Source organism: Camelus ferus, chromosome 8, assembly GCF_009834535.1.
Source record: "Camelus ferus isolate YT-003-E chromosome 8, BCGSAC_Cfer_1.0, whole genome shotgun sequence".
Lineage (NCBI taxonomy): Eukaryota > Metazoa > Chordata > Mammalia > Artiodactyla > Camelidae > Camelus > Camelus ferus.
In genome coordinates, this window is record NC_045703.1 from 23,384,298 (window position 1) to 23,410,824 (window position 26,527).

Consider the following 26,527-nt stretch of genomic DNA (forward strand, 5'->3'; position numbering starts at 1 on the left):
GAGTCAAACTTTAAAAGCAAGCAAAGAAATGAACAAGAAGTTGCTGCCTTAGTTCTCTGGTTCCATTATCCTCGGGGCAATGGTGGTCCAACATCACACAGCACAATTGGGGCAGGGTTAGGGGAACAAAAGAAAATGCAGGGGACCACATCCATTACTACTTTGAAACATCCTTCAGGTGCAGATTATGGTGATTTGGTTCAATATCAAAGGTCATCTAATAATTATTGAAATTATTATTAAAATAATACTTTAGAGAAACAGAATTTAATAATACATTTAAATAATACTTTTAAAAGAATCATAAAATTATCTTTGTCCTAGATTCCTTCAGGTTTCTCCAATTCTTAGCTCAGGCAACAACTACCCTATCAACAACTTTTTTTTTTCCTTTGGAAGTCCATTAACAATGTATATCTATAAAGTGTGGTTTTGATCATTTGGTTGCTGTGAAGAGCAGTAGTTTGCTTTCAGCAAAGGTGACATTTTGCCCCTAATCAAGCAAGAGAATAGCTGTGTGAGGAGCTGTTATCTTGGTGTTAAAAATGGAGACTGTTCCTCTAACAAAGAATGTATTTGCAAGTTGTTGATCTCAGGGGAGATTTAGAGGAGGAAGTTAATATTTTCTTGCTAAATTCTCTTTTACCATAATACTATAGATTAAAGGGCATAAATAATGCAAAGGTTTGTAGGAGTGAAAATTATCTACATACAAAGAGCTGCAGGAAAGTAAATTTAGCTGCTGAAAGATACATGTTATAATGTTTTTTATTGAGAAGTGGTTAATATTACATTCTTCTCCCAATATTTCTACATTCTTATAAAGCTACTCAACTATGTTACAACAGGAATTTATTACATTCATTGTATTCCCATTAATCTTTTAAAAATAAATATTATATTGCTTTTCATTTTATTTCACCGCTATTGTTTTTCTGCTAAGCAATGATTTTTACCGTGAGGCTGAAATCAATAGAAATTTAACAAGTGCTGTACATAGGTTTATCATCAGTCAGAAACCCCAAGGACCTAACAAAGCACTTACTAAAATTGAATTTGAATTCATCCTCGCTATTGTATATTGTGAAACCTCTCTTAGAGGCTCTGGTTTATTTTACCCAGAAAATGATGCAGTTCTCAATAATAATTGACAAGAGATTTAAGGAAATGTAATTCAGAAAAAAAAATTTACTGCACATAGCTGGAAAATGAAAATGTGGAACCCTTTGCTTCCACACTCATTCTGCCTTGGTAATATAATAGAGAAGGATATTCTGAGACCACTTTGGTTTTATGTAACTTTTACATAGAAAACCTTGATTTAAAAAGGAGGTTGGAGATAGAGTATCTGCTTTTCAGGAAGGCAAAACCAAACTAACATTTTTTAGAAAGATGCAGAGATGACAAAGGTGAGTTGGATAAAACATGAAGTTGCCTTTGGTTGTCTGATTATGCTGCCTATCCCTCAGTCAAGAAACTGAAACAGGACAAGCCAAAAACTTAAAGGTCAAATTATTAAAACAATTGCAGCACTTTAGAATTAGAATATGGCACTAATCACTACTAGGAGTGGAAGGGAAAACATATAGTTAAAACTCAAGAAAGTTGAAAATATGGCTATAGATAGACCTATGGATCAAGCAAATCTAGCAAACAGTGAGGGCTCCTGGTGCTGACAACCAGAAGACTCCAGGTATAAAGATGCAGAGATGCCAGAGGTGAGCTGTTATGCCAGGACTTCAGATTTTTCATCCATCAGTTTCCTTGTACAATCTTCCGTAATCTGGTGCCCTCTTCGTTTACCATAGCCCGTCACAGTCCAGCTTGCCGTGCTTCCTTGGGTTCTGGAACCCACCTGCAGGTTTCTCCCACCTGCCGGGAAGAATTTTACGGCTGAGTGTTTACCAAGGAATAATTCTCACTTACATGAACACAGCACAGCGTCAACAGTGCTAGAAGCACTTTCCTTTCACTTAAAGAAACTTGCAGCAATTATTATTACACATTACCCGTACTAACTTGAACTTGATATTGTTTGAAATGGCAATGCTGCGTGTATGTGCATATGTACAGTTATAAAGGAAACTTCTCAGGGAATGTTTTGAGAGTAGGGAAAAGGAAAAGAAAGGAAGGGAAAAAACACTTTGTAGAGAATAAAACTTAGCAGCTAGAAATAAATCTCTGCAAGAAACGGGGAATTTTGTAGGCCTACCCGTAAAACCTCTGGGCTCACAAACCCTTCTGTAGTCAACCTGTCTTCTCCATAAAAGTTCTCAGAGGGCTATCCCTCCTCCTTCTCCTGCCTTTGGGTTTATAAATTAGAGTCAGGGGTATTTTGTTGAAAAGGACCAACAAACCAAAAGGGGAGAAGGCCCATTTAAAATGTGCAGTTTATGAAAAATCATGGTCTCTGGTCAGGGTCAGAGAATTCTTGCTTCGCTAAGGCTAATATTACTTTTGCGGAATATGATACAACTTAAATATGTGGTAATCTATAAAATGTTAGAAGAAAAATCAGGGTAACAATCATCACTCCAAGTTTACTTGGTATTTCTTGAGAATAGGGTGATTTTTCAGAGCCTTAAATGCTTACAACTGAAAACAGCTTATATGAATAAGAATAAGGTAGATTCTTACCAGATCAATAACTTGTTTTCAGGGGGCCAAGTTCTCATTCTATGTAACTATGGAAATCAGCTTACACAGGAAGGCAATCATCCCCAGAGAGAACTGGTTACAGGTGAACTTTCTGATACTGCTAGTGAAATTAAAATTCTAAATCCAGCTATATTGATTGAATTCAACACACTCTAATGGGCGTATGCATCCATTTTGTAGGCTTTATTTTAGTAAAGGGAAACAAAGCACAAATAATATGACTGAAAGACTTATTTGGTTTCTAAATATAATGCCACTGAACAAATGCAGAAACGTCTGGTGCATCAAGAATCTGGTTTAATGTAATATCCTTCAGCTACCTCCAGCAGTAACGCATTAGCAGTTGGTTTTGATAAATTATTATCTGAGTCAAATTATTGATATTTTTTCTAACATCTATCTTAAACATATCTATTTTAAAGTTTCAGGTTGTTCCTAATTATACTAAAATTTGTCAGTTTAAAGACAATCTTCCTTCCTTATATGATGTTAACATTTGCATTAGCTTCCTGTGACTACTGTAGTAAGTTATCACAAACTTAGTAGCTTAGAACAATACCAATTTGTTTCCTTATAGTCCAGGAGTTCAAAAGTCCTAAAGGGGTCTTACTTTGCGAAAATCAAGGTTTTGGCAGGGCTACATTCCTTTGGGAGGCTCTAAGGAAAGAATCCATTTTCTTGCCTTTTCCAGTTAGCAGAAGCTGCCGCATCCCCTGGCTGGCGGCTCCCTTTCATCTTCAAAGCCAGCAATGGCTAATCAAGCCTTTCTCACATCAACTCATTCTGACCTTCTCTTCGGCCTGAATCTTCCACATGTAAAGGATACTTGTGATTACACTGAGCTCTCTCTGAGAACAATCACTTTATCTTAAAGTCAGATTAGCCACTGTAATTCCCTTTGCGACCCTAATTCTCCCTTGCCATGTAACCTGACATAGTCACTGGTTATAGGGATTAAGACATAGACATAGACATCGGCATAATTCTGACTATTGTTATCAAACCAAATTTGGGTCCATTTACCCACATGCAGGAAACATGTACACACTGGGTTCTAATGAAGAAAAGTGCAGCATTTATTGCAGGTGCCAAATAATGAGTACGAGCGGCTAGCGCTCAAAAGGTCTGAACTCCCCAGTGATTTTCAGGAAAATGTTTTCCAAAGACAGGGTGATGGAGAGGATTGTGGGGTATGCGATCAGCTCCTGGACATTCTTCTGATTGGTTGCTGGTGAGGTAATCAGGCGTCAACGTCATCAACCTTCTGGTCGGACCTTCTGAGTCTGTAGTCTACGTGCTTGAGGTCAGCATACTGTTAACTTCTTTCACCTGGTGGGGGTTTCATTTATCTGCAAAACAGCTCAAAGGATATGGCTCAGAATCTTATCTATAGCCCTTGAGGAGAAGCTAAAGTCCTTGACTTTGTTTAATGGCTAAACTATTACTATTTTGTCCTGCTTGACTATTTTCCTTTGTTTCTGCATTTTCTCACTTTTCTCATTAAATTTATTCGTTGAAATTCAGGGAAGGCCTAGAAAGCTAAAGCTTTCCCACAAACAAGAGTCAGGCAGAGGACGTAGGTGTAAGGGTAGGAGCCTGTCCTGGGAAGGCCCCATAGGGTCCTGCTCAGTTACAACTATCAATACACTCCAGTATTTATTGTAATTTATCACATCATCACAGACTCATTTTTAGACTAAAATATATTTTAACTTTAAAAGATCTTTGTAGGTCACACTCTGTTATGGGTTGGATTGTGTCCTTCAAAAAGATATGTTGAAGTCCTAACCCCTGGTACCTGGGAATTTAACCTTCTTTGGAAATAAGAGTCCTTGCAGATATAATCCAGTAGATGAAATTGTTGTGGGGAGGGGTGCTAGTCCAATATGATTAGTGTTCTTAAAAGAAGCAGAAAATGCCATGTGACACATAGATACATAGGCAAAACGTCATGTAGACACACAGTGAAAAGGCTATGTGATGACAGAGGTGGAGATTGGAGTGACGTTGTTTTCAGCAACAAAGTGACATGATAGTAATAACTATTACCATCTGTTGGATGCTAATAAAGTGCCAGGGATAAGTGTTTTCTGAGCATATTTTCATGCAGTTGCCACAATTACAGATTGTAGGAATTATTATTATCCACAATACAAATAAGAAATAGAGAATAAAAGAGAAAGTGGCTTACCTAATTCTCCACCCTTAGTTCACTGCAGATTTGGGGGCTCAACTCTTCTAGATTATGTTGCCTTAAAGTCAGAATTATCCTCAGAAAAACAGCTCTAGCCAGAAATTCTTAGCACAAAATAGAAGCAGCAGCAGAGGTAAAGAGGCTAATTAAGAAACCCTTTCCTAGAGAGATTTCTGAGAGCCACTGAGGGCTGACTTTGAGAAGGGAGAAGAGGTGATACAAAGATTTATTTGGCAAGTTTGATTGCACATAAGGAAAGGGGAAGCAAAAAGTCAAAGCTGAAGTAAAGATCTGGAACCTAAGTCTTGGAAGGGCAGTAATGCCCTAAACAGAAGTAGGATAACAGGAGAAAGCTTATCCTGGGTGAAAGCAAGGGTGGGAGGGGAATTTATGGGTTCATTTTGGGATTGAGATACCAGAAAAACATAGGTGATGCTGTCCATCAGGCAGATGGAGATGAGAAGCTGAAATCAGGGAAATGTTCAGATGGGAGATACTGATTTGGTAGTCACGTTCATAAAAATAAGAATTAAAGTCATGAAAATGGATGAGATTGCCACAGCAGAGGACATAATGAGAAGGCTGATGGCAGAAACTTAGAAAAACATTTAGCAGCCTGAAGGAGTTTCTAGTGAGATCAAAGAGTCAATGTAACAGAACCACGTTATGTCGCTGGAGGCAAAAACAAAGAAAATAATTAATCACTTAATATCGAGAGCAACTAAGACAAGTTCAAGTCTTAAGGATTTTAGAAGATATGCCTCCCCCTCCCCCCATAGAAACTCAACAGTGGTAAATGTGTCAAAGGGAGTTATTTTCTGAAATAATTGTACAGAAAACGGCTTTATGAGATCAGAGGTGGAAATGAAGAGCTTAGGTTTCAATTCATGAAGGTCTTCGCTACAGATATTCTGGGCATTCTTCTTCACACACTGCAAGGCACAAGTATGAACCTGCAGTCATCTTCAACGGAACAAGGGGCTTTACTTTTACTATGTTTGGAAGGGAAAGTATTTGGAGTAACCGTGAAAATTCTTAGTGAAAAAACCTTATATAGGAAAGTAATGGTGAAGCAGGTACCCTTTTAAAACTAGCCTTTTGCTTCCTATATATATAGCTCAGTATATGAAAGATACAAAATACTCCAAAATCTTGCTCATCATAAAGCTAGTTTTTCATAGTTACAGCATTAGAACCTCAAATGAGTATGTACAGAGCAGTTTCTAATAATTCTGTGAGGAGCAATGCTGATCATTTGGAAGTTGAAAAATAATGTTTGACTTTAATCTTGAAAATGTATTTGAAGCACGTTTGATTCATTTTTAAATCCTGGTTTTACGCATTTGACAGGAAACCCAAGCAAAGAGAAACCATGAGAAATTCAGCTTTACTCCCCAGGTGTGTTGTACCAGTCAGCGCTCAGTGAGAAATGATTCTTACTCTCTAAATGATGCACCAAAGCTGCAGACAGTTGAGTGCTTGTAGGTGTTCAGTTACTTTCTACACTTGAAATAGGGCAGAGCACCAAAGAAGGAAATCCTACAGTGGGATGAAAATGAAAGCAGGACTTGAGCATATCCTGAAGCAAAGGTAAACAAAGTTACCTCCTTGGTTCACTGAATATTTCATATAAAATAAATAACTCTTACTAGAAATCAAGTCATTTACTTTCTGTCACTAATACAAAAGGGGAATAGTATACCGGAAAGTCATTCTTTTGGCTGAAATATTAAATAAGAAAAAAAAATGAGCTGTGTTTCAATTTTCCTTTATTGATATAAGAGAATAAGTTTTCCCCTGAAAGGTGTATTTTAACATCTAAGTTAATAAGCAATTTCAAGCATAGTATATTCATGAAATTTTATATTCATATTATACAGAGTTAACAATTGCTTAAAATATTGTCTCTTAAGTGAATAAACAAAATAGGAAATGAAAGAGGAGAAATAAAAACCAATACCAAAAAGATGCAAAAAATCATAAGAGAATACTAGGAATTGTTATATGCCAATAAACTGGACAATCTACAAGAAACAGACAAATTTCTAGAAACATACAGCCTGCCAAGATTGAGCCAAGAAGAAACAAACAAATTGAACAGACTGATTACTAGGAGTGAAATAGAATCTGTAATTTAAGGAAGAAAAAAAAACCTTGCAAACAAAAGTCCAGGGATGGATGGCTTCATTGGGAAATTCTATCAAACATATAAAGAAGAACTTATACCTATCCTTCTCAAACTATTCCAAAAAACTGAAGAGGAGGAAACACTCCCAAATTCATTCTACAAGGCCACCATTGCCCTGATTCCAAAATCAGACAAAGACTACCAAAAAAAGAAAATGACAGGTCAATATCTTTGATGAATATAGATGCAAAATCCTAAACAAAATATTAGCCAACTGAATCCAACAATACATAAAAAGGATCACACACCATAATGAAGTCGGATTTATTTCAGGGCACAAGGATTGTTCAACATATGTAAATCAATCAATGTGCTACACAACATTAACAAAAAGGAAAGACATAAATCATATGATCATCTCAATAGAAGCAGAAGCATTTGACAAAATTCAACATCTATTCATGATAAAAACTCTCATCTAAGTGGGTATAGAGGGAACATATCTCAACATAATGAAGGCCATTTATAACAAACTCACAGACAAGATAATACTTAATGGTGAAAAGCTGAACACCTTCTCACTAAATTTAGGAACAAGACAAGGATTCCCATTCTCACTGCTTCTATTTAACATAGTATTAGAAGTCCAACCCCAGCATTCAGACAAGAAAGAGAAATAAAAAAAAGTCCAAATTAGAAGGCAAGAGGTGAAACTGTCACTATTTGCAGATGACGTGATAGTCTATATGGAGAACCCTGAAGTCTCTACCTAAAAACTATTAGAACTAATAAGTAAACTCAACAAAGTTGTAGGATACAAGATTAACAGACAGAAATCTGTTGTGCTTCTATATACCAATAATGAAATATCAGAGATAGAAAGTGAAATCTTATTTTAAATCACATAAAAATACCTAGGAATAAACTTAACTAAGAAGGTGAAAGATCTACACACTGAAAATTATAAAACACTAATGGAGAAAACTGAAGATGATTTGAAGAAATGGAAAGATATTCCATGCTCTTGGATTGGAAGAAGCAATATTATTAAAATGGCCATATTACCCAAACAAATCTACAGATTTAATGCAATCTCTATCAAAAGACCCAGGAAATTTTTCACAGAATTAGAACAAATAATCCTAAAATTTATATAGAAACCACAAAACCCAGAATTACCAAAGCAATCCTGAGGAAAAAACAAATCTAGAGACATAACCCTCCCAGACTTCAGACAATACTACAAAGCTACAGTAATAAAAACAGCATAATATTGGCACAAAAACAGATATATAAATCAATCAGGACAGAATAGAGAGCCCAGAAATAAACCCATACACCTATGGTCAATTAATCTACGACAAAGGAGGCAAGAATATACAATGAAGAAAATACAGGCTCTTCAAAAACTGGTGCTGGGAAACCTGGACAGCCCCATTAAAACAATGAAATTAGAACATTCTCTCTACATAAAAATAAACTCAAATGGTTTAAAGACCTAAATGTAAGACATAACACCATAAAAATTCTAGAAGAGGACAGAGGTGAAACACCCTTGACGTAAATCAGAGAAATATTTTCTTGGATCAGTTTCCCAAGGTGAAAGAAATAAAAGCAAAAATAAACAAATAGGACCTAATTAAATTTAAATACTTTTGCACAGCAAAGGAAACCATCAACAAAATGAAAAGACAACCTATGAAATAGGAGAAAATATTAGCAAATTATGCAACTGACTAGGGGTTAATATACAAAATACACAAATAGCTCATACAACTCAAAATTTTAAAAATGAACAATCCAATCAAAAAAATGGGAAGAAGACTTAAACAGACATTGTTTATAAAGAAGACATACAGATGGCTAACAGGCACATGAAAAGATGTTTAACATTGTTAATTATTAGAGAAATGCAAATCAAAAACCACAAGAGATATCACCTCACACTTGTCAGAATGGCTATCATCAAAAAGTCTACAATTAACAAATGCTAGGGAGGATGTGGAGGAAAGGGAACTCTTTCACACTATTGTTGAGAACGTAAATTGGTGCAGCCACTATGGAAAACAATATGGAGATTCCTTGAAAAACTAATAATAGAACTACCATATGGTCCAGCAAACCACTTCTGGATATATATCCCAAAAACACTAATTTGAAAAGACACATGCACCCCAACATTCATAGCAGCACTATTTACAATAGCTAAGACATGGAAGCAACACAAATGCCCATCAACAGATGGTTGGCTTAAGAATATGTTATACATATATTTATGACAGAGTAACATTCCATTATATATATAATATATAATGTTATATAAATGAAAGCCAATATATGCATGTTCATATATGACTGAAGCATTATGCTGTACACCAGAAACTGACACAACATTGTAAACTGACTATACTTCAGTAAAAATACGTATACAAAAAAAGAGGAACTCCCTCCCCCCCAAAATTCTGTTTCTTAAAATGTTTCTTAAAAATGTCATTCTTAACTATATATATAGATATGTAAAATAAGCTTTTTATAAAAGGTCATAATAAAAATAGCTCTTTTCTTTGAGGAAAAAAAGATGCTCAATTTGACTCAAAATTTAAGAAATGCTCATCAAAATGAGATATGATTTTTAAACTATGAAATTTTTTTAATTGAAGCATAGTCAGTTTACAATGTGTCAACTTCTGGTGTACAGCACAATGTTTCAGTTATACATATACATACATGTATTCCTTTTCATATTCTTTTCCATTACAGGTTACTACAAGATATTGAACATAGTTCCCTGTGCTATACAGTAGAAACTTGTTGTTTATCTATTTTATATATAGTAGTTAGCATCTGCAAATCTTGAACTCCCAATTTATCCTTTCTACTCCCATCCCCCCATATCATAAGTTTTAAACTATGAAATTATTTTATAGGCTTAACAAAACATAGTCAATTCTACTAAGAATTCCTGGAAACTAAATTCTTTCACACATTGTTGATGGGACTATAAGTTGGTCCAACATTTTGGAAGGGCAATTTGGCAACATCTGACTAAATTAAAATCACAAATTGCTTTGATTCAATAATTCCTCATTGAGCAATTTATCTCATAGATATTTCCTTGCTCAAATAATCAGATATGTGCACCAGGAAGGCCCCTGAAACAATTTTATAGTTAAAAAAAGAAAAGAGAAAATAACTTAATTGCTTATCAATGAAATAATTAATTAAATTACCTTCATTCATACCATGGACTATCATCTGGCCATTAAAAAGAATGCTGATATGGAAAATTTATAAATGAATTATTAAGAGAAAAAGATGAAGTGGAAAACTGCCCAAATGAGTCATATGAGTAGATTTGTTAAGAAAGTAGAGTGGTAATAAGCACACAAACGCTTACATATGCAGAAAAAAGTTCTGAAGAATAAACAAACTATCGCTGAGTCAAGTAACAGGGTGGAACTCTATTCTCCAGGACAGGAGTGAAGAAAGATGTTTATTTTTTATTTTATGTCTTTCTTTACTATTTGAAAATTTTACCCAAACATGAATTATGTTTATAATTTAAAACTTTATGGCACCTAGTTAGCAATTACAAGAAATCTCAGGACCATGGATAATGGAATTCACAAATCCAATTTTACATTAATTCTTTCTTCCCTGTCCACTTACCCTTATACATATGGAAAAATGCATTTTATTAAGACTGATAAATACAGGGAAATTTTTGAACTCTCTTCTCCAGTCCTTTCATACCTCTTCTGATAGGGCTGTTAAGAAGTAATCATGTTGTTCTCCTCAACCAGTAGTCTTGCTAAAGAATGCATGAGGAGGAGGTTGAGAAATGCATGTCTATGGAGAACGCACTTCCTGTGTGCCAAACATTAAAATGGCGGTTTAGAAGTCAGATGATTCACAAAACAAAGGCTTTGGATAATTAGACTGATTAGAACAAATAATGAAGAGTTGGCTACAACTTTTTAAAAGGTGGTTTGTGCTTGCTGGTGGATGGAGCAAGAATGAGGGTGTCCAGGCTTTTTTTTTTTTTTTTTATACTAAATTGGTACCAGCCCCATGAGTTAGAGGGAAGGAAGGGAAAGCAGAAATTGGACAACTTCGGGTCTGGAACAGTATGAATAGAAGGATCCTGAAGTGATGGTTAGAAATGCAGGTTTCTAGGACCCAACCCCAGTCTACTTAATCAGACTTCCTAGAGTTGCAGCTTGCAAATCTGCATTTAAGTCAAAATATTTGAGTGATCTGTATGTACACCAAAGCTTTAGAGATTCTGCTGTAAGAGAATTCAGATTCCTGAAGCATAAGCCCTACCTGAAATCAGAGACAATCTTCTTACATTTATTTTCTCCTTAGATTCCCTAGGAAGGTAGTAAGGTCCCATATTAAGCAGTGCACTAGGTATTAGTGGGTAAACTCATGGTGAAGAAATTGAGAAAAGATTCAGTTATGTTAAGAAAACAATTGGATTGAAAATTTGGAATCTCTTGAGAAGATGACAAGAAAAAAATCAATGTGATAAAACGTAAGAGCAAAGACAAAATTAAATTAGATCTAAAGCACAGATTAAGTTTATGAAAGAGGATAGAGCCAGCATTTCTGCAGTTCATCTGATACAGTGTAACAACTGAGCATCTATCTTGTCTTCGTTTGATTCTACTTGCTATAACATTTGATTACAGATACTTTGGTTGATAAAACACAGATGCTCCAAATATTAGAAAGCCAGCTGTAAACAAGCTCCTAAATTTAGAGAGCATCATTGCTCTTCCTGTAGAGTCTAGGAGATTTTAGATAACAATGAGAATTAGTACAAATTCATATCCGTGACTGCCAAAAGTAAACTGAATTGAATTTAGTTCAATGGGCATTTATTGAATACTTTTTAAAAAATGGGGGTAATTTGGTTTGTTTGTTTGTTTATTAGAGAAGATAAAAGAGGATTGAACCCAGGACCTCCTGAATGCTAAACATGCGCTTTACCAATTCAGCTATACTTTCCCCCTTAAATACTCATTTTTACCTTGAAATGTGCCATAGGGTATTCAGGAAGGAAGCCTGGATATAAGACACAGTCTCTGCCCTCAAAGGGCTTACAGGCTTGTGAGTGTGGCTCATCTATAACAAGAATAACTGTCATAAAAGACAAGATAACAGATTTCAAGTCAAAATGCAGTAAGTGGTAGATCAAAGCTACATGAATTTTAAAGGGTGGTTGTTTTTGTATGGGAAATAGGGCTAAAGGAAAGCAGTACAAATCAATCAACTTAACTCTGGTGACAGATGTGTCCAGACTTCACTCCACCAGGAAGACAAAGGAAGAGTTCACAGAGGAGCTCTGGTTAGAGAGGAAGTCAAGAGGTTGAAGATGTGCAGAGAGGAATAGTGAGTAAGAGAGCATTTTTGTAAAAGTGTGATAGAGGGTAAGTGATTGGTGGGACTGATCCTGGTCCAGTGTATGAAGAGAACATGAAATACTCAAATTGATACTAACTGAATTATTATTTTTGTTGTTATATGGAAGAATATGTCTATAAGAATCACAGAAATTAGGGCACAGAAATTGGGTCCTTCCTACGAACAAATATCCTACAGGAGTCCCCCTGCACCACCACATTGCTGTTGGGCAGGACTGGTGGGACAGGGCTCAATACCGGAAGAAAAGCAGTAGTACTTAGTGGGAGAATTTGCCACCTAGAACCTGTTTGGTCCATGCATGGGTGGGCCATGTTTTATAGACATAAAGGCTTTGAACCTCTTTTCAAGGGAAAAAAGAGAGAGATTGTATATGCCATTCTATAGTATGGAAGTTATTTATTTACTTATTTATTTAAACTTTTTATTGGAGGGAGGTAATTAGCTTTATTTATTTACTTTTAGAGAAGGTACTGGGGATTGAACCCAGAACCTCATGCATGCTAAGCATGCACTCTACCACTTGAGCTATACCCTCTCCCCTACCCCAAAGATTTTTAGAACAATGGAAACACTTTGTATGACATTTTAACAGTGGATATCTGTCATTATACTTTTGTCCAAACTAAGGTGAACTGTGGACTTTGGTGATTATGATGTGTCAGTGTATGTTCATCCTTAGTTTAGAAAAAAAGTACCACTCTGGTAAATAAAAGTAACATCTATGCATGTGTGTGGAGAGGAGGTATATGGAAATTTCTGTACCTTCCTGTCGATTTTGTTGTAAACCTAAAACTGCTAAAAAAAAAATCTTAAAAACCAGAAAACTCAGGGTAGACATTTTTGACAAAACTTTGATTTCAGTTATATACATATATTATATGTGTATGATTGTTGAATTGTGATGTAAAATGTATTTTTTAGGTCAAAAAAGTTTGCGAGCCACTGTAGCTAAGTTACACAGGCAAATAAAAGCAAAAATTAACCTCAAAAAACTGAAAAAGAATCACAGAAATCAGCAAAACTCCTAGGAAGAGAGACCCATGCATTTGCAAGTTCATCATACTTTGACATTCCTGCTCTTAAAAATTCAGATACCACATAAGTGATATTCTCTGATGGATTTCCAATGAGGTAAATGAGATACAGTGACTAAAACTTAGAAATATAAGAAAAGAGTCACTTTCTATATATCTCTCTTTGCTTCTTCGGAGAGATACTGTGAATCAATGCAAAGATTCTCTGCAGAGACAGTGTGTATCACATTTACACCTTCAAGATTTCATTATGCTTTGTTTTGCAGTTATTTTCACCTTGGTTAATTTGTGCTTGAACAATTCAGGTTCTAATAAAAGCATTTTCCTTAGAATGCTTTCTTATTTGCACTTGGTTGTTACTCATGGAAAGAAAAAAACCTAAAACAATCCAAATAAGCAATACAAATATCCTTCCTCATTTAGTTACCTGTTCATTTAAATATATATGCTCTCTTTCTGGGAAGAACTCAAGGACTAGAATTAATCCTTTTAAATGTGGGCCCAGTGTTTCTGGTGCCTTTGGAATCATTTCCATATGTGGCACTGCACCTGCCTCATGTCTTCAACATTGATTGGACTCCCTTCGCTGTTTCTCTCATGAAAAATGTCTTCCTCGGAAAAATGTGGTGTGTTTTTAACCGATTCCAGTAGACCTTCAATCCATGCTCCCTCTGTGTGTCTGTGGGCACAGGAGTGGTCCCCAGACTCTGGGGGGTACTTTCTAACGGGACCGATCCCCAGACAGACTCCGGCCCTCACCTCAGGAGGCGGCCTGGCTGGCGCAGGCGGCCAGCCCCTCGGAAGAGAGCAGGTAGAGCCTGCCGGGACCAGCAGCCGTACCCGCGTCGCGGCCTCCGCAGGACAGACTCTAGCATCGCTGCCCGGTCGGTTTCCGGAGCCCCGGCGCCCCGCCGCGCCCTGGAGAGGCTCCAGCATCCCTCGGCCTGGAGGCCCCGGGAGGCGGCGGCTCCCGGGCCAGGAGCCACAGCCGCTGTGCGGCCTTGATCTGCAGCGCTGGGTGGAAAAGCCGCGGCGGCTGATGTCGGGGCTGCGGCTGCAGAGCGCCGGCCCCCGGACGGAGGACCAGAGCACCCGTGCGGCTGCCAGGCGAGCGAGCTCCGGGCTGTGCCCCGGGAGCCCCGTCCGGCCTTGGCCAAATGGGGACCCGAGAATAGGGTCAGTCGAGCCGATCGGAGCCAGTCTCCGCCCGGCTCCAGCCCTGCGCCGCTTCCCGGTCGCGGTGGCCGGAGAGAGCCGGGGAAGGGAGAAAGAGCGGCGGGAGGGCAGCATGCTCTCGGCTCCGCGCTCTCTCCCCGGGAGCGGGGCGGGGGCCGGGCCGTGGGGTTGCTCTCAGCCCGGGGTCGGAAGGACCTGCCGCGCCTCAGCCCTGAGCCGTCCGCCGCGCCGGCTGCATCCCTGGCGCGGCCCTCTGGCTCTGTTAGCCGGCACGACTCGGCTCTCTTCCTGACCCCAGGCCCTGCTATTTCAAGCATTTTAGGGAAAAAAATGTGCACCGGCGAGGTGGGGGCCGGGGCCGTCCGGGGAACTCGTGAAGCAGGTAGGCAGGCGCGGCCTGGACGCAGAGACATCTGTCCCCTAAGGGTCTCCCCAGCTTTACTGATCGCAGGGGTGGAGTAGTGTCTATTTCTGTCTCCCTGATTTACACTGAAATCGGTTCTCTTGGGAGTAAAAGCCCATATGATTGTATCACGTCCGTAGCAGTCGTGCTGTGTCCAAAATGGGCACGGGCAATCGCGGCGCAGGCACTGAGTCCCCCAGAGACGCGGAGTTTCTTGGCCCCGGGGCTTATGCTTGTTTTCTCGATGGAATGGGCCTCCGAATTCCCCCAGGAACGTCTCAGTAAGTAGGGGTCTGTGTGTGCGTGTGTGTAATGATTCCCATGAAGACAGACTTAGGTATTTAAAGAACAAATCGACCCAGGTACCATAAGCCATGTGTACTTGTTGATATATTTATTTTTTTAATGGATAAGAGTGAAATTTTTGAGATCGCCAAGAGAAGGTTGACCTGTCAAGGGATATAGTATTTCCAGTCCTCATTTAATTAAAACCCCTGCACTTCCGTAGAGATTAGGTGGACATTCCAGTCAGCACCTTAGACTACTCTGGTGTTCTGAGTTGAATCTACATGCATTTTCTTAATTGAACACTTGCCTCATGTACTGCCATTGCACGTCACTCTTCCACAAAACTGTAAGCTTCTCCAGGGATAGTTTTCACTCACCTTTGACTTTCCCTATATCAAGCAGTGCCTGCACTGAAGTACTCAATAAATGATTGTTAAATAACTACACCACTCACTCCTAGTCCTTACATTTCCTGTAGGCTCTAACAGAGGAATGGAGGAAGGGGGAGGCAGGGATGAAAGATACCAAATAAAGGTGAAGGACCTAGTTGTTCATGCTGAGGGACATTAGCCAGACAGTGATAATGCTCGGAATCAGTTTGCTAATCAAGTCTTTGATTTTAGGGCTATCATGGGCAGGAAATGGGAATGACCTACGTTCTCCAGCTTTTTTTTTTAAATCAGTATGTGGATACATTACTCTTTAGATATATTTTCCTTTCTTTCCTCCTCCCTTTTTCCCCTTCTTTCTTTCTATAGATTAGGTCTTGGGGTAAGCGATTATACTTGAAGTGAAAATGTGCCTTGCTAGCCTTTGATAACTTGGATGTCCTTGGATTTACTGGGATATGTGGCTAATCTCATATTTTCCATTTTTTAAATGTTTTTCACTGGCATCCTAAAATAACAAACTGGAGGAACCTGGTTTGGATATCTAAAATACTTCACTTGGGAAACTGAGCTGCAAATATTAAAATCCATTAACTTTCTTAACTGTTGCTTTTTAAGCTCTCGGCGATACTTTTGTATCTTTGTTTTTGAGACTTTGAGTGTATTCCCTAGCCTCTTCCATGAGTAAATATTTGAAGAACCTGTATTGCTAATGTGTATTATCAGCACACATATACTATACTATTATTTTAGCTGATGCTGGTTTTCATGAAGGGTTCATTTGTGCAGACTCACCTTAAATAATGGCACTTATTATTCATCGTCATCACTGATGCATTACAAAACATTAATTCTGGATAACATACTGTCTAGAGCATTTTCCACTAACACTAGAAATCTCTTGAAGAAGATGCTACACACGATAGGGATTCTTTTTATCTTAAATGCTTGTACTAGAGAAATACACTTCACTTGGAATATGATAGTGAAAAGCCTAGGTGCCTCATCACTACCCTTGTTTCTGAATTTCCGAAGACCCATTCGGTTGTAAGAAAGATAAGCCTTTTTGTCTAATTTTCGGCTACTAACAAAACATTTGTTTCATTCTGAAATTTAGGCTTAAGCACTTGAATTTCTGTAGTACTTGTAGTGTTTTGTTCAAGTGCCAAGGGTTCATTCTTCCCAGGTTGTAAATAAAATATGGTTCAGAATGGCACCTCTACTTGCAGCACCAGGAAAAAATGCTGTTTAATTTATAATAACTCTCCATAACCTTGTTCTTTTATTTTAGCAATTTCCCCTCCTCCGTTGTGATTTTTAATGGAGTCCTTATTCCTGGTCTCTTTCTTTCTTTCTTTCTTTCTTTCTTTCTTTTTTTTTCTTGACCTACTTTCTTTTCAAGAGCTTTCATATATAGCATGTTTTCAGTGGTGGTGATTTCTGTAGCGTGTAGGAGAGTCCTAAATCACGGTGAAACAGATTAGTTGGCTATCGCTTATTCTAGAAATGTTTCCGTGATTTAAAAATCATCTGATTCCAACGTCCACAATTTCATGGTCTGAAATCTCGTTAAGCTATGCTTTTCTTAAGTTTGCTCCGTTCTCCAGACTTAAGATTTGAACTTCATTCCGCTGTGCTCCAATTGTTATTTTTCTTTGTTGCCTCCACCCCCTAGAGATTGTTTCCCAGGGAGAGGCGTTCTTGGGGCTGGAGAGGAGAGTAGAGCGGGACGAGATCTGGTACCACAGGCACTAGATCCCTCCTCCCCCTCCTGGTGAGAAGTCAGACAATTTTGACAGTTCACAGCCCTGCTTTGGCTCTCACGTTTGTGGGCCATGGATGGGCTTTACCTTCTCCCTCTTGCCCTGCCTCTGGCCTGCCTTCAGGCCAACCGCACATGCGGCCATTACCCCAGCCCACCCAGAGCTCTCCTGCACCGGTCCTCTTGGGGAACTGGGGCGTGTGTCCGTAGAAGTCTTCGGGGGACTGGGAAAGCTACGGCGGGATCCGGACGCTCGAAAGGACAGCCACTCCCCAGGCTTTTCCCCGCGTCGCGGCTCCCACGTGACCGAGAACAGGCCTCCACCGGCCCGCCCCTTTCGTCCACGGCTGCCCACTTCCCGCTCGGGGTAAGTAAACCGCGGTTTTCCGCACCGCCCAACCCCGCCCGCCTCCGTTCTCCTTCTCTTCACCTCCCTCCGGCCCCCTCGCGCCACTCTCCCCGCCCCCCATCCTCCCCACCGGGCCCTTTGTACGTGCTCGGCGGCGTGCGAGCGCGGCCGGCACGTGACCCCGCCGAACGTGGCATTGTGTTATCACGTGACCCAGGTGCGTACGCGACGGAGCGGGGTGTGAAGATGGCGGACGAGGAGGCCGAGCAGGAGAGGTTGAGTCGCGGCGGAGGCGGCTGCGCCGCGGAGCTGCAGCGCCTGGGCGAGCGGCTCCAGGAGCTGGAGCGCCAGCTGCGGGAGAGCCGGGTGCAGGCCGTGGAGGCGGCCACGGAGTACTGTCAGCAGCTGTGCCAGGTGAGGGCGCCTGGGGTCCCCTCCCCCTTTCCCCAGGCTGGAGAGGGAAGAGGGCGAGTGAGCGCCCGGCGGCCGAGCGGTGGTCGTCGCTGCCGTGGCATCGTCGGCGCCGCCGCCCGGGCGGGAGCGGGGAGTACGAGGAAGGCGCCTTTGTGTGGCTGCCGTTGAGGCGGTTGTTGTCGGCGGCTCTCGGCTGGGGGAAGGGAGTTGTGGTCAGGGCGGAAAATCCCCCCTCCTCTTTCCTTCCCCGAAGTCGGGACTGTGCGGTCCCTGAGGCCGAGAGATGTAGACGGCGAGGACGAGGGTCCGCTCCACCGCAGGGAGAGGAAAAGGGGGGAATGAAGGCCAGGCCCCTTTCTCCTCCTCTTATTGTGCTCTGGGGATTACCGCGCCCCCCGCCTCTGCGCCCCTGTTTCCCACTCCGACGGGCCTCCGCCCCCAGTGGTTTCATTTCTTTGCCTCTCCCTGCTTTCATCCGTCCCGCCCCGGCCCCGTTCTCGCTGTCTCCGGGCCTTTGTTGTTCGAGTTTCGCCTTAAGACTGAAGGGGCCTTTGTTGATGTTCCGAGGAGCAGTCCCCGCCGACCCCTTCTAGCTAGGCGAGACGTTCGTGGATGAGGGGCGCGGAGGTGTCCGTTCCTGCCTTTGCTTGCTAGGTGCACCGCTTCCAAGGTAAAGGTTGCTCTCGTCGGTGGAGAGAAGCTGTCCCTGTATGTGTATCCTAGGGTCGAATGTCCCTGTGGAGTAGCTTTTCCATGAGTCCGCTTCTCTTGCTTACACCTTTGGAGGCGTATGGTTTTCTCTGTTCCTCCCCCGGCTACACACCCCCTCTGTTACTTGGACTCTTCCCTGTTTGGCCTCTTGGTCAAACGGAGAAGACTGAGGCCCATGTCGACCCGTGCTCTGGTCAGTTTCAGGCCTTTCCTTCCCTTTCTTGCACAAGGACAGTGATTTCCAGTAACTGCGTTCTAACCAGGATTTGGAATGTTAATAACACTGTTTGCTTGATAGAAATCGGAGCGTTTGGGTCTACATTTGCGCTTGATTACATACCCTCCAGTTTCGTTTGCAATTTCAAGGTGCTGCTGTTGGCTGTGGTGAAGATTTTGGTTAGATTACCCTCTTGAGGGGGGAAGAAGAATTTATACGGGTCACATTTAGAGTTAGCTTGTGAACGTATCGTTACAGAGAAGTTGTTTTGGAAAGATACTGAACTTAAGGTCGAACAATCTTGGACCATTTTAGCATTTCAAAGTAGATACATTTTCACTTAGTTTTTACCCTCCAAGTTCTGAAACTTTTCTTTATAAGATTAGGGAAACTTGATCCCATACCAAGAAATCTCCATTGCTGTATGCGCTTTATTGTCACAAATTATTTGATGGTTGTTCATTGTCTTAAAAAAACCACTTTTTGAAATTGGTGACTTGTCTAGGAGTATATGCAATGTGAAAGCCCCCCACTTAGGTAATGTAGGTCTAGTGAATACCTATGGCAATATTAGAGATTCTTCATTCCTTTGAGTCTTAGTTTTAAAGAATTGTTGAAATTTACCTACTTCACTACCATGGCCATACCCACTTTTTCTTAATTGATCTTTTAAATTAAAATATTTATTTTAGGTATTTTTAAAAAGTTAGTAAGGTACCATAAAAGGAATTCTTTTATTTGTAAGTGAAATGAGCTTTTTAAAAAGTCAGTGAAAAGTAAAGTCTAGCTTTGCTGAAAGACATTTTTCAGGTAACAGTTTCCACTAATGGATTTAACGCTAATTACTGTAAATACTGTTGACCAGCAATATTCATAAGTAGGATTAATAATTCTGGGAAACAGGAATCTCATGCACGTTGGACTTAATTTTGAGGGTGTGCAGCATCATAAATTTATCACTTTAAAATTGTGATGTATGAAACAACTTTTTTTGTCAGCATGAAAGTAATTTCCTGTATTAGCTTTAGGTGATCAGTCTAACAGCACGTGAATTGTTTTTACTGACCAGTGCTGCATGAAACAGTAATAAAACATGCTGGGTTTGTGGATTTCAAAAATAATGAAATATTTCAAGCACTAAAATCCCACAATAATGTAAATTCATTTAAAAGTGATCTTCATTATTTGAAGAGTAGAGTGTATCTGATGTTTGAGATCCCCTGTAGAACATTTTTCTATGTATTATTTTTAAAGTTTGCTTCTTGTTTCAGTGATCTTGCCAGATAGGAAGTAACTTGAAACATAATTGTTTCTTTAAAATTGTATCCTAGCCATTATTAACATTTTGATACAAGTTGAGCAAAGCAGTGGTTAACAATTACAGAATTCATTGGAGTCTAAAAACAATGCTAGAAGTACTAGGAGCTAGAAATTATAGCTTCGTTTCTATCCTTGAGATTATCATTTAACTTTTTCTATCTAAGCTTTTCCTGTAAAACTGGGATATTCACATGCTTCAAGAAGGAAAAGATGAATAAATACTTGCCAGAGTTAGTGGGCTTCAGAGTTAGTATTCTATAAGTGTTGATGCTTAGTGCTTGTGCAATCCCTGTTCTTGCATTTATTTTCAACATGAATTAGTTTATATTCTGAATTTTTTACCTCAACAAAAGGTGAATTTCTGAAGAATATAGGAAACCTGCAGGAATAGAAGTTGCTTACTCTTTCTTGTTTATAGATTTTTTTTTCTTTTTGAATGAGGTAGAATAGTAACAGATTTCTTAAGTTCTGAAAAGTAAAATAGAAATGAAAAACATTAAGGTTTTCTTATTGTTAACAGTATTGTTTTGCTCTTTATATTAGGTTGCTTCCTGGAAGCATGCCCCACTTTTACATGAACATTTGCTTAAAGCTTGAGTGGGAGGAGGGGAAGGTGGTAGAGGATGGGCATATGGGAGTGCCTGTCAAAAATCTTAGATTTCCTTATATCTTTACAAGCTAGCTGTAATCTGGGTAATGTAGTTGACTTACGAGTTTTCTTAAAATCAACTTAGAAAAAGAATATATTATAACTAGGAATAATTTCTTGCATTTATTTATTTCAGTATCATTATTATATATAAAAACTGATTATAGTTGGAACTTACTGGACAGTTTATTCTATTAGACTAGGCCAGTATTCACTCACTCATTCAGCATTGTTATTGTACCTACAGTAGGGTCCAGGCAATTATGATCATGGTCCCTGGCTACAAGGAGCCTGCAGTCTGGAGGAAGGTAGACAAGTAATTGTAGTAAATTGTGATTTATATCTTTTATTTCTGAGATGAGTATAGTACAGTAGCAGGTTATTTATTTGGGAGTTTAAATAGAAGCATTCTAAAAGAATAATTGATTATTGAAATGATTTGAAATGATTATATATTTTAAAATGAAATGATTATATATTTTAAAAGTTATGATTATATATTTTAAAAGTTAAGCCATTGTAATAATTGATGAATGATTTGTTGGACCATGATGTTTGTTGACAGCATTGCGCACTGGACTGGATGACCGGTTGATTGATTTATGAGTTGTGACTATTTTTGGTTGTTTATCATCTGGTGACTGATAATTGTTTTAAAAGGTTGGATTGCAGTTGTGGTATCATACACACACGCGCGTGCGCGCGCGCACACACACACACACACACACACACTTCATACATTGGTTCATATAAGCAGTTCTTCTCAACTGGGCAGAGTACTTTTTTCCACTGCAGTTCTCCCCTCAAGGGCATTTGAAAATATGCAGGGTCAGTTTTTTGGTTATTGAAGTGACTAGGGATGTGACAAGTGGTATTAAGTGCCCATGGTTCATGGATGCTACATTTTCTGAAGTGATCAGGACTGTCCCATCCCATGGAAATTTATCCCTCTACCTAAATACCCACAGTGCCCTTTTGAGAAACGCTGAAGAGAAAGAAAAAGAATATGTTAAGGTTCCCCCCCCCCCGGTCATTATGCTCTTTTCATGTTAATATAGTTATATTAAGAAATGTAGTTAATCTGGAAGAGATCCAGGTCAGTGCTCTTCAACCATATATAAATGCACACTGAGCTGGAGTGCACATTGCACTTGAAATTTTCTAATTTTTAGAAATTATGAGCAATTGTGTAAGCAATTACTAAAACAATTCACTTTTACTAGGTTAAAGAGGTAGCAAATTCAGCATAGTTAGTTGTCGTTATTAAAGCAGACCTTTTGATATAATTGAAATTCTGTTTTTAAGAAAGCATTTATTGCAAGGACCAGGGTTAAATGTTAGTGGATAGAAGATGCAGGAGATTCTAGTAGGGTATAAACTAATAGGGTATTTGAATATCACTTCAGGATGACAAGTGAGATGTCAAAAAGCTGTGTATCGTTAACAAATTTGTTTTATTCTCTTTTTTATTCTTTTTTTTTTTAAATCGAATATGTGATACATTGAAATGTATAGAAGAATGCAAGAACTGAGAAAGGGCATACAATGAAAACTTGATCTCCTTCCCACCCTAGGCCTTCAGTCACCTTCCGCAAAGACAATCCCCAATAGTATTTTATGCATATTTCCAGAAATACTGTTCACTCTTTTTAAAAAGAATAAAAATGAGGACATACTGTACATTGCATCTTGCTTTTTTCACCATGAAAGATATCTTCAAGATCATTCCATAGCTGCACATGTAAACCTATGGCTTTCTGTTTTAAACTGTATAATAATAATTCTAATCCATGGCTGTGTCTAATTAATGAGTTAATTATTGGTGGTTATTTGGAGGAATAAGTTAATTTTATGTATAGTAATTTCAATAAAGAGTTTAAAGAAGGTAGTAAACACTTCAGGCTAGGGTATCAGAGAAGGCTTTACTGAAGAGGTAGGATTTGATCTAGACCTTAATACCTTTATTAACTATGTTTAATGCCTTATTGGTATAAGAAACAAAAATCAAATTAAAACTTTAGGAGAGCTACTGAGTATTAAAATTGTGTAGTTACAGTATATACTTGTATATTTTTGTTTTATCTGTTTGATACAAGTTGATTCTTTTATTGGCATATTTTGCTTAGCTTTGGTTATAGTGGCAAGAATTTTGAAAATGCTTAAACATTTTCCTTTAGAAACTAGACTTTCTTCTGATTATTAGAGGATATCTTAAGCTAATTTGTAGGACACTTCAAATCCTACAGAAAGAAAAGATGGCTTACTTGTTAATTAGTGATAATTACTTTAGGTATTGAGGGAGTAATAAGTCATTTAAACTTTAAAAGTTTAGGTAATTCTCAGGAGAAATAATTTTTTAAATGTTCCTAATTAGTATGCATACTAGAGATATTCAGTTCCACTTTCCAGAATATACTTATACCAATTTTAGCAAAGGAAAGCTTTACCAAATTTTACTTGCTTCCTTCTTGACACTTCTTCTTGGTCCTAAATTAAAATGTGGAGGGGAGAGAAGATGTATTCTGCTATTGCCGTTCATGAAAATTTATATGGATAACTTGCAAAACCAAGGATTTTTGAAAATATATGGTCTTAACTATATGAACTGCTGTTGTACTTACTTTCCTTGAGATTCTGTCGATGTTGAGAAATTACCTTATTTTTCCCAACTCTCAGACATAAATTCAGTTCATGAAATTAACCAATCAGTATGTGAGTAATTCATTTATAAAATGGAGAGTTTACTTTCATTGATGTGTTTGTCACATACCCACTGTAACTTGTAACTATATGTTGTTTTCCAGGAGAGCCTCTTGATTCATTGTTTCTCTTTTGGCATTTAGAGTCGCACAGTGTACCTCATTCCTTTTTCCCCTTTTACTTACATTTAGCGAAGATGATTTGTTGAGATTTAACCAGTTATACATGTCTTTTCTTAGTTTATTTTAATCAGATATTAAAATTTCTCTTTATGTGAGAGCACTAAGGGAGCTATGGAGAATAATGGTGTGGATAGAGCTTACAAAATCTGGTGCATATATTAATAGTTAAGCAACTAATACTACTTGGTAGTAAAGTGTCTTGTGGTAAATACAAAAAGTGGAGTATGAATTAACAGAATTAGAGCATTCTGAAGATACATAATTTAGCTAAAAATTGAACAGGAAACGAAAACACTGTTGTCATGGGTCTTGAATGTGGATAACCGAAGTGGGATGGATGGGAGTAAACCTTAGAGGAATAGAACAACTGTTCAAACTGGCATCTTGGAGAAAAATGTCAGGGGTTGGGATGAGAAATAGGATAGAAAGGGTAGATTAGAACCAGACTAAGGGTTTAGCATCCAAACCAAGGAATTTTAATTAATCTTGTAAGTGTAGATAATGTACGGTTACATATCCTAAAGACTTAGCCTTCCAAGTTTGAGGCATTGAAATAAATTTTTTTAAAAGATCAGAATGTTACAATCTTTGGTTTTTCTTGAAGTGTCCTGTATCAGTTATTGCCGTATAACAAACTGCCCCAAAACATAGTGACTTCAAAAGAACAGCCATTTTTATTACTGTTTTCAAGGCTGTGGGTCTGTTGGGGGGGTCTGCAGTCAGCTGGTCAGTTGTCTGCCATTCCAGATGGTCTTACTCATGTGTCTGGTGGGTTGGTTGAGGGGCCTCAGTTAGGTTGGCTCATCTCTGCTCCACTTTCACCCTGGAGCTCTTTACATTGCAGCCAGAGAGCAAGTTCTGTAGCACAACTGTTTTTCAAGCTTCTGCTTGTGTCATGTTCAGCATCATCCCATTGGCTCAACAAGTAGTCAAACCCAACCTCTTTGTGGATACATGGAGATGTGATTCTTCAGGGACCAATTTTATAACAATCTACCACGTATCCCGTATCCCTTTATTCTCCAGTGCAATTCCAAGCACTTCTATGGGTCAAATTTAAATTTTTCGTCTCTAGCCCTCCCTCTGCTTTCTGTCTTGTCACCCATATTCTATCATTGAAGCACATCCAGTTGGCCCTTTAGGGTTGGCAGAAGGTATTTCCATTTCTATTTTCTAATCTCAATCTCCAGATAGAAGAAGGGCATCCCACTCCATCATGGTAACTTTGGGAAATTTGTGGAACCACCTCTTATTTGCCATGGTTCTTTACCTTAATGTTATACCTAGTCTGTATTTTGTGTTTTGTGTTGTCTCTACCCTGTACAATCTAATGATAATATCCTAGCTCTTGTCCTGTATTTGAACTTCTTTTTTCTTAACTGGAGAACTTGCTTTTAGCCTTCAATTCAGTCTGAAATTCCCCAACACCCTGCTTTTATCCTTCTACCTTAGAGGCAGTCCAATACTCCTAACAGTGTTTCTCAAATTTGAGCTTATAGAAACCTAAGAGTGAGCCTGTAGATTTTAGAGTTACAAGTTTTTGACCTCAGCTCATAATAAGATGTAACTTTCTTTCTTTCCTTTCCTTTTTTCCCCCTACTTCCACCGCTTAGTTGTCACATTGAAACAAAGTTGTCACGGAACAATACGTATCTTTACTATGTGTGATGCATTCCACTTTGATTTCTTTGTCTGAAGTGAGGGTGAAGCTTGAAGTTAAGAGTCTAGACCAAAGAGATTGAAGAGGAAGAGAATTCATGTTCAAAACAGGCACTGTGTTAGATGCTTTACTAACAATGAATTGTTTAATCCAAAGACCTGTGAGATAGTAGGATTAAAAACCATTTAGCCTGTTTAAATGTCTCAGTTTAACCCAAATTGTCTCCTAGCACCTCTTCATTGCTATATACTACTTGATAGTGTGACACTGAATCCTCAGAAAATGTTCAGTTTTATTAGGCATTTGAACTGAGATGTATGGTTAAATGGCTAAAATGAAGCAGTTCTTTAAAAAATGAATTTGAAATATATGGGTAATGTATTCATGAGGAACTTTTGGCATCCTTTTTGATGACTAACATAAAGGAAATATTGTGTTTTAAGTTCATAACTCCTAGATACATAACTCCTACGTTTTATATTTAGAAAGAGGTAATCTAAATTTAAAAGTAGTAATTAATAATTCACTTGATCTCCTTCACAGTCAGTTTTATGGGGATATTAGAAAGCTATCATATCAAATATTTAAATTGTCCTGTAGTATTTTAATTGAAACAGATATTTGTGATTTTGAGAGAAATTTATTTCCAATAAGTCAAGATGATTTTACTACTTCTTTTAGATGAGCCATAATCATCAAAGGTAGGCATTTAGAATTTCTATTTATACAAAATAAATAGCTTACATTTTGTATTTTCTAGATGAACATGTACATATTCTTTATATTTTCCTAAGTTTTGCAAGTATGATAAATCCCAGTCAACATAAACTTGAAACATTACACATCTAATTCAGAAGAATGAA

At 38.6% G+C, this 26,527-nt stretch overlaps 2 protein-coding genes across 3 annotated transcripts in view; one reads left to right on the top strand and one right to left on the bottom strand.

Annotated features, from left to right (window-relative positions):
- Positions 1–695: 695 nt before the first annotated feature.
- On the bottom strand, positions 696–15,314 carry LOC116665294 (translation initiation factor IF-2-like). The gene is made up of 2 exons (XM_032484562.1): positions 14,204–15,314; positions 696–1,872 (listed from the first exon to the last, which is right to left on the bottom strand). The coding sequence occupies exons 1-2, from the start codon at positions 15,031–15,033 to the stop codon at positions 1,800–1,802; spliced, it is 903 nt and encodes a 300-aa protein (XP_032340453.1). The 5' UTR covers positions 15,034–15,314; the 3' UTR covers positions 696–1,799.
- Positions 14,871–26,527, top strand: part of ZNF292 (zinc finger protein 292) — a 90,032-nt gene continuing 78,375 nt past the window's right edge. Inside the window, exons 1-3 of one of the 2 annotated variants that reach the window (XM_032484558.1) lie at positions 14,871–15,002; positions 17,587–17,829; positions 18,029–18,225. In XM_032484558.1, the coding sequence (XP_032340449.1) occupies positions 18,058–18,225 (168 nt within the window). In that variant the 5' untranslated portion in view covers positions 14,871–15,002; positions 17,587–17,829; positions 18,029–18,057. Of the gene's footprint in view, positions 15,003–15,313; positions 17,830–18,028; positions 18,226–26,527 lie in introns of those variants that run through there. The other variant, XM_032484560.1, reaches the window with a different exon arrangement.

Bases quoted from the DNA above. Each gene is read 5' to 3' on its own strand.
- LOC116665294 (XM_032484562.1), bottom strand. From the start codon at position 15,033: ATGTCTCTGCGTCCAGGCCGCGCCTGCCTACCTGCTTCACGAGTTCCC. The intron at 1,873-14,203 runs GTGAGGGCCGGA...TCTTCCCGGCAG, and splicing joins CAGCCAGGCCGCCTCCTGAG to GTGGGAGAAACCTGCAGGTG.